At 34.9% G+C, this 13335-nt stretch overlaps 1 protein-coding gene across 1 annotated transcript in view; it reads left to right on the top strand.

The window, feature by feature from the left end:
• Nucleotides 1–13335, top strand: part of Tnks (tankyrase) — a 171488-nt gene that overhangs the window by 21241 nt on the left and 136912 nt on the right. Inside the window, exon 2 of the mRNA XM_003462614.5 lies at nucleotides 10393–10617. Within this exon, the coding sequence (XP_003462662.1) occupies nucleotides 10393–10617 (225 nt within the window). The remainder of the gene's footprint in view (nucleotides 1–10392; nucleotides 10618–13335) is intronic.

The raw sequence follows: 13335 nt of genomic DNA, 5'->3' as shown, positions 1-13335 counted from the left end.
CACACTGTGTAGAAGAAAGGTTGTAGCTTAGCTAATAGTCCAATTTGGTAGAAAACTTTAAGTTGTGTCTTTGCTATCATAAATAAAAACTTCAGTTTAAAATACTCTAAACACCTTAGGTTTTTCTCTTTTAAATTTTGGTATCACACTTGTGAGATACAAGATTGAATTTTGGCTGAGGCTGTTTCTTGGAAGCTTTGCTTTCATTTTAGACAAGTTTAAAATGCTAAATTATAAGTGAAATACTTTTCTGTTTTTAAACTCAAAGCTGGGGAATCAATACCAATGATCTTATATTTGATATTGAAACATTTTTGAATGGCCTTATTGTTATCCTTTAACATTTGAATAATATCTGAAATATATTCAGTTAGGTTGTGTTATAAATTTACATTTTCCTTATACAGTATCTCTATCAGAGTTTCCAATATAGTAGATATGGGTTGTGATATTTAAATTAGTGCAGGTTATGCTCTTTGGAATCGTGATTTGAGGAAAAATGAATAAAGCTTTTGCCACTTGGTTCTGATTCAGGCATAATGCCTTAGTGAAATACAGGTTGTTGTGGAGGAACTTTTCCATTGATTAGGGTTTCTTTTCCTAATGTAGTATAGATTTCAGAAGATTCTGGGTTATTCAAGTTGGTAGCACATTCTAGCAGCTAGAACATAGATATCTTTGATGAACTGCATATCCTGGTTTTTCATCTCTGTTAGTACTTACAGTGCACATTCATATTTGACCTTGATATGTGGCTTATCCACTAAAATATTGAATGGTATGGAGTTTGAAAGGAAACCTCAGAAATGTTGGTCTTTGGTGAGCTCCACTACAAATTCCTGAAGATCCCACTCATAATACAGCTTCATGAAAATGGATGCAATTATGAGAATCTCAGTGACTCTCATACATGATATTATTGACCAGCTCCATATCATCCAGAACCAACACAATGAAGCAAGGTTTACAATCTATATTGTTTACAATCTTGTTTACAATCTATATTGTGTATTTATATATATAAATATTCTGTTTATATAAATCGAATATATAAATCTTGTATATAATCTATATTGTATATTTATATATAAATAATCTTGTATACAATCTATATTGTATACTTACATATATAAACATATATATATATTTTCTTTTCCTTTTTTTTCTCCTTTCCCCATCCCAGTTTTTCTTTCCTTTTGAATAGTTTTTCTTCTCATTTCACAAAATCTATAGTACATTTTGAATCTTATTTTATGTGGGCTGTTGCAAGTTTTAGCTATTACAAATTGTGCTGCTATAAACATGGGTGCACGTAAATTCTGTGGTATGATGTTTTTAATTCTTCTGGGAACATACCCAGAAGAAGAATAGCTAGGTTGGATGAGACATCTATTCCTAGTTTTTGAGGAATCTTCACCCTGCTTTCCACAGTGGTTGCACCAGTCTACACGACCACCAACAGTGGAGAAGGGTTCCTTTTTCCTTGCAGCCTCATCAACATTTGTTATTGGTTGATTTCTTAATGACTGTCATGGTTTATGTTGGTGTCCCCCAGGCCTCATGCATTTGCATTATGCATTTGTGATTGGTTTATGGTGTAGCACTTAGATTGATGGTGTCCGTGCTACCCCCACATAGGGGTGGAGCCAGAATACTATGTAATGGCAGGAAGAAGTGTATCTTACTCTCTTGCCAGTTTCTGCCTTGCTGTTTGTAGCTGCCATGAACTGCAGTCCCACCATACCACCCTGCCTTGGAGCCAACTGAGTATGGACTGAAACCTCCGAAAACTGTAAGAAATAAACCTTTCCTTTCCCTTCCCAGCTTTTTTTTTTAATTTTCTTTTAAATTTTATTTAAGGAGGAAAAAAAAAGCAGAGAAAGGGTACAAGTTATACAGATTTACAGAAAAAAATAAACAGTAGGAAATCACTAGTTAATGGATTACATATTGTCATCTTAGAAATAATTGTTCAAGTCACAAAATTAAAGCTTGTAAAGTGGACATTCCAACAGTGAGACTGCAAACAGTTCTGTTCAATGATCCAATCAAACTCAGTGATATCATTTTCTATCTTATACACTTAAATATACATGCAGTTTTATCGTTTAGAGCACTTTCTTTTCCTCTCTTTTGTACAATGACAATTACACATTTTGGGTTTTGTTGCTCCCACAGTTCTTATTACTTTTTTGGAAGGGAGTAAAACCAAATGTGACCTACCAGAACAGAGTCAATCAAATCAAAAGGGTGGACATAATAGATAATGTAAAAGCATAATACAAGGTGATCAATAATGGTTATCATAATGCCTCCCACTATCTCTAATAGAATTGCCTATATCATCAGTTATAATAAAATTGAACAAAACAGTAAAGAACAAAACTGACAAAACCAAAACATTGGAGACATTATAGGTCTTCAAAAGTAGATAAAAGTCAACGAGAATGGGCGTCATAATGAATCTCACTATCTTCACAGCTGTTGCCTAAACTTTGGAACCTGGTACTATCAAGCAAAACAGAATAGGGGGACAGCAGTCAAAAACAAGATGGTGAGAGTAATACAGGGCTTTAAATCAAGATAATGGAAAGTCAAAGTGGGTTACTATAATATATCCTGCTAGTTTTTATTTATTTTTCCCTTAATTAAAAGGATAAAAATAAAAAAGTAAATAATGAAGTGGAGATTGAGATAAAGGAGGGCATAACAGCAAAACAACACAGATCAAAACATAACCATTTAAGCAGAATAATGTTTCACCACAAGATGATCCTGACATAAAAGTAGTTACCATATTGTCTCTTTCCTTGAAATCTTTGAGTATAACTTTGTATACTGTAGCATCAAATATATCAAAACAATGTAAAACTATTTAAGAGAATGACAGCATTACAGGGTATTTAGAATCAACTAACAGAAAATGAACAATGGTTTCTGTATAATCTTGTCTTTAAAAGTTTTTGCTTATACTATCATATATAATAAAATCCGATAAGATACAACCTGTTTAGACCAATGGAGACAGAAGAACAAAAGCTTGATGAGACTTCAAAACAATATGATACTAAATCAGTATTACCTATTAAGACGTCATTTTCTCCAAAATAGCTGTTCCTATCATCCAATCTTCTGCCTCATTTCTGTTGAGCTCTTTTTCTGTCATTAGTTGTCAGTTTGTCTTCTTCATTTTGTTTTCTGCTCCATTCATTGTGGCCTCTCTGCTACTATTTCTGGATTCTTTGTATTTTTCTTTTTTAGAATATCCTGCAGTATTCTCTGTAGAGTTGAATTGGTGGTTGCAAATTCCCCTAGTTCCTCTTTATCCTGGAAGCGCCTTGTTTTTCCATCAATTTCCAGGGATAGTTGTGCAGGATATATCAATCTTGGCTGGAGATTATTATCTTTCAAAGCTTGAATTATTTCCCCCCATGCTCTTCGTGATTTGATGGTTTGTGCAGAGAAATCTGCTGTAATTCTGATGGGTGTTCCCTTGTAAGTGGTCTGTTTCTTGTCTCTGACAACTTTTAATATTCTGTTCTTGTATTGAATTTCTGGAATTTTGATTATTATATGCCTGGGTGTTGCTCTGTTTGGGTTGTAGGTGGCTGGGGCCCTGTATGCCTCTACATCTGAGTATCTTTACCTTTTGCTAAATTAGGAAAATTCTCCTGGATTATTTCTGTGAGTAGCTTTTGTAGCTTATTTGTTTGTGTCCCTACTTCTTTTATGTTCTTAATTCTTAAGTTATGGCTCCTCTTATCATCTTCTAGTCTTTGTATTATTGCTGTTTGTTTCTTTGTTACTTTTAAGAAGTTTTTTATTTCATTCTCCCATATTACAAGTCTGCCCTCCAGTTCAGATAGTCTGTCCTTAGTTTCTTTCAAGCTGTTATGCCAGTTTTTGATAGAGTTTTTAGTTTCCTGGTAGTCTCTTTGAACCTGCTTCATGTATTCTATGCTTTCTCTATTTTCTCCATCAAACAATTCTCCCCTCTTTTTCTGTTCTTCCATTCCACCATCTGTTTTTTCTTGGGTGGTGCTTAGCATTTCTCTAACTATTCTGCTTATTTCTAGCTTCAGGTCATTAATAACTTCATTCCTTAACTGATCTATGAGGCTCTCTAGATGGTGCTTTATGTCTATTGGTGTGGTGTCCACTATTGCCTGTTTCTCAGGATTGGGGGCCGAGGAGCCTTTCTTGTTGCTGCCTCTTCCCATATTCTTTGTTCCTTATATATGTAAGCTTATATAGGAGGCCCAGCTTCCCTCCCTGTCAGCCACAGCCTGATCAAATTGCGCTGGCTAGGTGTTCCCGCCCACCGCAGCACACCAGGAAGTTGTAGACCAGGCAGCCTAGGCCGGGCCCACCCCTCCAGGCCACTCTCAGGCTCTGGGATCTGGGTTGTGCCAGCCTACTGGGTCTCGGCCAGCAGCGTCACGTAGGCTAGGCACTTCTCACCAATCCCACTTGAGAGGGGGATACGTGGCTGAAGTCGCTGCAGCGCCCCGCTCCCGCAAGTCTGCCCAGTCCCAGAATGTCTTCCACTGGAGTCTCATTAAACTGTGGGAGAGTGTCATTTTCTCTCACTCACCTCACTGCAAGTCAATTAACGGCTCCCCGCTCGTCCTATTTTCAACTCCATTCGCCAATTCCCATTCTCAGAGCTTCCGCGCGTCTTTCTCCCTGCCGAGCTGATGTAGACGCAGCCGCCGCGCGGCGGGAAACTCAAATTGCGGCTTCCAATGGCGCGGGCTCCAGCCTCCACACTTTTCTGTTCCTGTTCTAGCACCAGGACTGCGTTCCAAGTTGGTTTCTCTCAGCCCAGTTCGTTCCTGGGTCAGCAGAGCATTTCTCCACCTGCTTATGACTCCTTATTCCGCACCATTCCTGAATTCTAAGCCGAGTCTTTCAGAGAGCCTCCGTAGCTGCTGCTATCTGTCCGCCATGTTCTCCCGGAAGTCTCCCTTCCCAGCTTTGGGTATCAGGTATTTTGTCTCAGAGACAAGTAAAAAGTAACTAAGACATTGTCATTCTTTCTGAAGTGAGATGGAATCTTAGTGTTGTTTTGATTTGCATCTCTTCAATGACCAATGATGTAGAACATTTTTTATATTTTTATTTCCTGTTTGTATTTCTTCATCTGAAAAGTACATATTCATTTTAGATGCCCATGCTTGGATTGGGTATTTGAATGTAGAGGTGGGTTGAGTTTTTCATTTTTCTATATGTTCTAGATATAAATCTTGTGTCTGAGGGACAGTTGACTAAAATTTTTTCCACTTTGTGGATTGTCTTTTCACTCTGTTGGTGATTTCTTTTGCAAAAGGTTTTTTTTTTTTAATAAGATGAGGTCCTAGTTGTGGATTCTAAGTGGACAAAAACTGAAAGCTTTCACTCTAAAATCAGGAATAAGACAGGGATGTCCACTGTCACCACTCCTATTTGATGTAGTTCTGGAAACATTAGCCAGAGCAATTAGACAAAAAAGAGAAATAAAAGGAATATGGATAGGAAAAGAAGAAATTAAATTATAATTGTTGGCAGAAGACTCCAAAAACTCCACCAAAAGGCTTGTACATTTTATAACCAAATTCAGTCGTTTAGCTGGATTCATAGTCAACATTCAAAAACCAGTAACATTCCTGTGTACAAACAGCAAACTCATTGAGAGGGAAATTGGGGAAATCACACCATTCACAATAGTATCCAAAAAAAATGAAATACTGAACCAGGCATTTTGCTCAGTGGCTCAAGCACTTGCCTAGTAAGTGTGAGATTATGAGTTCAGTCCTGGTGCACACACACACAAAGAAGTACTTAGGAATAATCTAACAAAGGAAGTGAAAGATTATATTAAAAATATATAATAGTACTCTGAAAAAGGAGATTGAGGAGGATCTGAAAATGGAACAATAGTCCTTGCTCATATATAGGAAGAACTAACAGAAAAAATGACCATACTCCTAAAATTGTTGTATAAATTTAATGCCATCCTAATCAGAATATCATTAATATACCTCAGAAGTAGAGAAAACATTCCTAAAAATTCATTTTGAATTAGAAGAGGCATAGAATAGCAAAAGCAATTCTGGGCAATAAAGGCAATGAAGGAGGCATCACAGTCCCTGACTTAAAGTTATACTACCAAACCACTATGATAAAATCAACTTGGTATTAACAGAAAAACAGATCTGAGGATCAGTGGAGCAGGATAAAGATGCAGATCCAACTCCAAATGCACTCAACCACCTGATCTTTGACGAAGGGACCAAACATGTCCCCAGAAAGAAAGATAGCCTCTTTAATAAATGGTGGCTTTCCACATGCTGAAGACTAAAACTGGACCCGTTGTCTATTACCATGCACCAAACTAAAGTTAAAAGGGATCAAAGATCTAAATATTAAAACAGAAACACTAAATCTGTTGCAAGAGAAATAAAGTAGAAATCTTGAAGACATAGGTGTAGGCAGAGAGTTCATGAACAAGTCTCAGATCACATGGGAAATATTACAGAGAACAAAAAATGAAATCTTATCTTACTAAAATAGTTTTGCACAACATGAGAAATTACCAACAGAGTGAAAAGGAAATCCACAGAGTGAGAAAAAATTATAGCCAGTAATACAGTTAGTATAGTTAGACAAGTTCTTTATATCTAGAACCTATAAAGAATTGGAAGGGAAAGTAAGTAAAATTTTGAAGACATAGGTATAGGTAGAGAGTTCAGAAACAGAACCATATGCTCTTTAAGTAGGTATCTTTTACCTCTGAGTGGGCCATGGGATCAAGTGGTGCCTGAGCCTGCTCCCCTAGCATACACAGAAGTCCCAGGCACTGGGAACAACTTGTGAGGGCGCAAGTGCAGGAACCACTTTGCCCCAGCAGCACTGCCCGCTGGAGCTGGGCAAGGGAGTTGAGCATCAGTCTCACTCTGAGACTGCCGACAGGCCAAAGGAGGATTCTGGGGCACTATTTTCATAATCTTGATTTTTTTTAAATTTGAGAGAGAGGAAACAAGGGATTTCTTTAACCTTTATCTTCTGGGAGAAAATTCTTCCTGAAAGGGTCTTCATTTTTCTTTTTGTCTAATTGCTGTTAGTCACTAGCAGAGAGGAATGAAATATGACTATGTAGTATATTGTAACAGCATGGGATATGACATATAATACAAAATATATACATATAAGGATAACATTAGCATATCATTACATGTCTGAAAACACATAGTATAAAATATAAAATCATGCATGGTGTAACACACAACACATAATTGTTTCTCTGAGGGAACAAAGGAGGCACGAGAATTGAGTTTGACGATTTAGATATTTAATTTTCAAGAGTAATAAAATAAGTACAATCATGTGACCCTCAATGATGGGGACATGTTCTGAAATATATGTTGTTTCACAATTTTGTCATTGTGTCAAAATGGACATATTTATATAAACAAAAAGATGACTCAGACCTCACTAGATGATGTATGCACTCTTGTGGGTCTTAAATGGTATTTGTTGTTAACTGAAGTATAGAGGAATTTCTTGCCTCTTTGTAAAGTTTATTGTAAATAATAATAACATAATAAGATGGGAAAATAACATATTCTTAATCATTTTGGTTAGAAATAGAAGTTGAATGAATTAGAAGACAGTTTGAGAAATGAAATTAAAAGTTTATCCTTTGACTTAGTACTTCTGCTTCAAGCCATTTATTTTACATGAATATTTGGAAACACATGCAAAGATTATATGTATAAAACTTTAACTTTTTTATAATAGCAAAAATCTTTTTGTAATGGTAAAGCCATTACACCTAAATGGTATACACAGGTGATAGAATGCTCAGAAACCATAAGAAATGATAAATTTAGAAATTTTCCCTAAAAATTTGTGATATTTGAACAGTGAAAATACATTAAAAACATGTTTAGAAATCTACACATCTCTAAAGAAAGAAATATGAAAGTTTAGTCATCAGAATATTCGAGGTGGTTATGTGTGATGACATTGCAGATGATTTTTCTTCATGAACAACTGGTGCTTTCTTGAAATATGTTTTTTATAGTTGTGTAGAAAACCCTTTAACTTTTGTTTTTATGAATTTAAAGTATGTATAAAATTAAAAGCTACTTACATATTAAGTTGCTTTAATTACTGTTAAACAGTGTCATATAGGTTTATGTATTCAACAATATTTTATGAAGCCCATATTGTGTATAGGTACTGTCTAGGTGATGAAGATACTGACAGCCTATGGGACAGTCAGGGCGCCTTTTTTCATGGAACATTTTGAATGGAAAATACATGATAGGCCAGTAAAGTAAGTGGTAAGTATTTTCCTATAGTGATTGAGTTTAGGAGGAAATTAAAATAGGATGATTATAAAAGTGGTGATGGGAGGGTGTGTGTATACATGAGTGGCTTTAAGTTGGTGATCAGTGAAAGTGTGTTCATGAGTTTCTTTTTAGAATGAGAATTACATGACCAAAGGAGGTAAACTTGTGGCATTGTGGGACTGAGATCTTCAGACATATGCACAACAAGTGCATCCTGGGTTGGATCAAGTTTATCACATTCAAAGAACACCTAGTAAAAGACTAAAACTCAGTAAGATTGGAGAGGTAACAGGCCTACTCACATAAAGTCTTTCCCTTGATACTTTATATGATGATTAAGATGCGCTTTTATGTGATCATGAATAAAACAAAATTCCATAATCCCACTTCTATTCATTTAATTTTAAATAATGTTTTCTGTTGTACTTTGTTTTGTATATTTTTAATTTCAAAGACTCCTTAATCTAGACACTTTTCCACGTTAAACTTTATATAACATCCTTTTTTTGTTCACTTGTGGTTTAAATTTGTCAGTTTTTAATCATGACAAATATATTTAACAATTTAAAATCTTGATAATTTTTAAGTGTATAATTCAGTGGTATCAAGTACATTCACAATGTTCTACAGTACCCCTGTAATACAAAATTATATAAAAAAACCAACATTTTCTGAAAAAAAGTCAGTTTTAAAGTTCTGTAGGTATTAAGAACAAAACAAACTCTGGCAGATTGATGACAGTTACTTTAGCATCTTTCTGTGCATTTCTTTCACTAATTATTGCAAAATTGACTTTTTTTTTCTTCTCATCTAAAACATTCAGCTTAATTTGAAGCCTAATTCTGACGTTGTGACCCATGTCTATGGAAATCTCTCTTTTATCTTAGAGACATTTTCAATTCCGTTAGGTATCATGGAGAACATATTAATTAAGTTGATCTTTTCCTTAGTATTTTCCAAATTGCTTCATTTATTTAATCTGCACATAAAATGGAGAAAGATACAACTTTCTCACTACCTTTGATTTTTAAGATGCCATTTTCTAACAATTTTACCTCATATTAATAGTATGGAGGTAGTGATACTTAACTAATAAATGTATAAAATATAAAGTTGTAAAAAATCATTAATAAAAATACTAAAGATAAAATGCTAATATGTACAGTTTCTTTTTTACCCTATTGCAATCTAGCTCATAAATTTATTGTTTCAGTAAAATTACTTTAAAATTACCAGTAGCCACATTTCTCTTCCCTATTAATCTTACTAAATCTTTATCATGCTGGGTTTTGCATAATGTTATTGTTTCTTGACTTCCTTGGTGTCCTTCTTGATATTTCTTCCTTAAGTGTCTACCTAACCTTTACACTGCTTCAGCATCTGATTCTTGCCCTTGCCTCCTTTTTACTGTATGAAAGTGTGATGCGTCTAGCCTTTGATTGTGTATTCTCACCTGTCTGCCCTACAGTTTTCTCAGCCTCACTCTATCTGATCTTGAGTAGTTTCACTTAACTACCCATTGCGCATCATTTGGTTGCTAGTCCCAATAATAGATAGCCTTGCATCTTCTTTAGTTGTCCCTATAACTAAACTGTCACCACTTATTTCTGTTAACTGGACATTCCTCTTTGTCTAGCTTCTCTGATATAATGTAAATGTAATTTATCTTAGTTTCAATTGTGCGCAGTATTTAAATAACCTTTATTCTTAAAGTACAAAAATGAAATTCGTGCATATAATTTTGTCTTGTGAAGCTTGAGAGGAAAGGGCGCCTTGGACAGGAGTCTTGTTTCATTCATTTTGTATTTCTAGCACAGTTGCCTAACCATATAACTGATAATTAAGAAACATTTTTTGAATCATCTGCCCAGTGACTAAAGGAAGAGCTTTTCTTTGTTTATATAGTTTTGTGAAATGAAAAATCAGTTTGGACACAGCTAATTTTTTAATCCTTTTTATTGTAGAATCAGCATATTTTTGTTACTTAAAGTTATCCTGTGGGTTCTTCTTACAAAATTGATCTAGTGTATAAAACATCTTTTCCCTTTCTTTTTAGGCTTTGGAAGGAAGGATGTGGTAGAGCACTTACTGCAGATGGGTGCTAATGTGCATGCTCGTGATGATGGAGGCCTCATTCCACTTCACAACGCCTGTTCTTTTGGCCATGCTGAGGTTGTGAGTCTATTACTCTGCCAAGGAGCTGATCCGAATGCCAGGGATAACTGGAATTATACGCCTCTGCATGAAGCTGCAATTAAAGGAAAAATTGACGTCTGTATCGGTAAGAATTATTTGATGACATCTAAATTGTAAGGCAAGCATGATGTACCGTTTTAAGCAACAGTTTATTCTTTTTTTTTTTTTATTGTAGATGATTTGTACTCCTTCACTGGAGGTAAAAGTTTATTGCTTCTTAAGGGGAAATAGAGAGATGGTAATCTAAAAATTGGTTAAGAACAAAATGCACAGCAGTAACTCTCCAAATGCAAGCCAGACACCCACTAGTAGAGAACTAAATTTTGATGTATTTCTGTAGTCAAATTTAGTTAATTTATAGTCTCTTTATTAAAAGGCTGTAAGATTTCCATCCTTGCTTCAATGAGAGGCATTATAAAGTATAAATTTCTACTGAATTGGGTAACATATTTGGATACTATAAGTTGATTCAGAGAAAGTCACCTAATACTAAGGCAGAGAGGCCTTTCTTTTGTTGTTAAATTGAATACCAGCCAGTATATTAATACTGGAGTATGTGTTTTGAATCTAGTAGTTCAAAACTTAATATTTTTCATATGTGCCGTAGAGAAAACATTTTCAAACTAAACTGAACTTTTCAACCATTTAAAATAGCTCAGATAAGTGAATTTCTATTCAATCAGTATTTCTTTCACAGATGTGTGTATTTAGGTCTTTGCTTTATTGTATTAAACTTTTTATTTTGAAATCTTAAAACAAGCAAGCCTCTAGAGAGTAAGTAGTTTCTTCTGATTTTATTGCCTGTTTCTTTTTTTCTTTTTCCTTTTTATCGGTACTGGGGATCGAACTCATGACTGTGTGCTTGCAAGGCAGGTGCTTATGCCGCTGAGCTAAATCCCCAGCCCCTATTGCCTGTTTCTTGATACTCAAGTGGATGGATTTTTGTTCAGCCAAAATGACAGATTAAGTTGCGTGATCATTGTCTTCCTGGATGACATCCATTTGTAAATGATTGGTTTTCTTTATGCTAAAACTGAAATATATGCCATTTAAAAATTGTGCTATTATTAAGACTTTCTCATAATAGTGTTTAGGGTTATTCCCTCCTCATAGCCATCTATTTCAGCCTCCATTATGTGTTTTTAGTTTCCTTCAAATGCCTACAAAGCTTGGCATGTAACTTACCTTTTATCACTTCATTACCCAGTGACATAACCCTCGGTATATTCTGTCCTTTCCGTTTTCTGACGTATTCTATTTTTCATTAATTCTCTCATTTCCTTTTTAGTCTCACAAACACAGCCACATCCTGAACCAAGTTCTTAGGCCTACCTTGAGCTTACTCTCACCACAGACCTTTTAAGTGGCTTGCTTTTGGATGTGGGAACTGTGATTGGATTTGAATAATTATTTTTCCCTAATCTAGACTTCCAGCTTCCCTGTCTTTACCATTCTTGTGTCACCTTGTCATATCTATTGAATTTTTCTCAATTATTAAAAAATATTGTTGCTTTCACTTTCTGAATATATTATCCTTGTTAGCCTTCAGGATTCTGTTTGTCTATGTGTAGCTCTCTGAATTTTTTATTCCCTCAGTTCTCTAAATATCTTATTGAAAATAGTATTTCTCTCCTTCTCATTCTGGTCTTTTTCTTCTAAATCCCCTTCTCCTGAATGTGTATAATGAAAATGCTCCTTTTATCTAGATTCTGCTGAAAGGATTAGATGTAGGGCTTGGGTTTTTGTATGTTTGTTTGTTTGTTTTTGTGGGGTTTTTGGTTTTTGAGACAGGGTCTCACCATGTAGCCCAGGCTGACCTCTAACTCACGACTTTTGAAAGAATGGATCTCTGCAGGCCTAGCATCTGCGTGCTGTCCTCTTGGACACATACTGCTTTCCTTTTGTTTAAGTTTGCATGCTTTATAAAAGTTGAGGGAAGGACAAGAGGAGCTTTGAAAGTATAATAATACAATTAAGATAGAATTTCTAGTAAACAAAATATGTAACATACTTAAGAGAATCAAGATTGGTTATAGACCTTTCTGTATATTGAATTAGCTTTTCAAGATGTCATTCTAGGTGTATTCTCAGGTTCTTGGACACCTCTCATAGATTATATGTGAGCATAGTTAAGGAACTCTGACATATTTTTGTGAGATAAATTTCTACTGTTAGACGATTGAACAAAAGAATTGGAAGCCTTCTCTTTTTTCCTTTTTGCTTGAGTCTTAACAGTTTTGAGAGATTAGCATACAAAATTGATTTTTAAAATTTTTGCCTCAGTGTTGAAATGCTGACCTGATTATTTTATGATTAATCATACCTTTTGGAGTTCATTACTGTTTGATATTTCAATATTATATATAACAAAATTTACTTTACAAATTAACATATATTTTGTCTTTCAAAGTTTTTCATTTTCCTCTTTTCTTGATCCCCAGAATGAAGTCTTCAGAAAATTTAAAAAATGATATTTTCTTTTATGAATATATGTCATATGATGTTTTGTGGTTGTTAACGCTTATAAGTCTATTTTAAAAGTAAATTATAAGTGTACCTTTTATGGAGTCAGATACTGAGTCATAATGACGGGATATTTGTGTTTTTTTTTTCTTTTTTGGCTAGATCGTATCCAGCTTCTTTTCTGAGTTTACAGATGACATGGTAGCTATGGACAGTTATGGGAGGACAGAACTAGTGGAGTCATATCTTCTTTCTCTTCCATCTCCTAGCAGTCAGGGATGGCCTCTGGTCAATCAGCCATTCCTTTCTACAGTGTAGAATTTTGTGTGCAGTGTCACAG

The sequence above is a fragment of the Cavia porcellus genome, unplaced genomic scaffold, assembly GCF_034190915.1.
Source record: "Cavia porcellus strain 051 isolate PalLab524CR breed Dunkin Hartley unplaced genomic scaffold, mCavPor4.1 scaffold_24, whole genome shotgun sequence".
Classification (NCBI taxonomy): Eukaryota; Metazoa; Chordata; class Mammalia; order Rodentia; family Caviidae; genus Cavia; species Cavia porcellus.
Note: the sequence above shows the minus strand (reverse complement) of the source record. Positions and strands in the feature narration are given on the sequence as shown.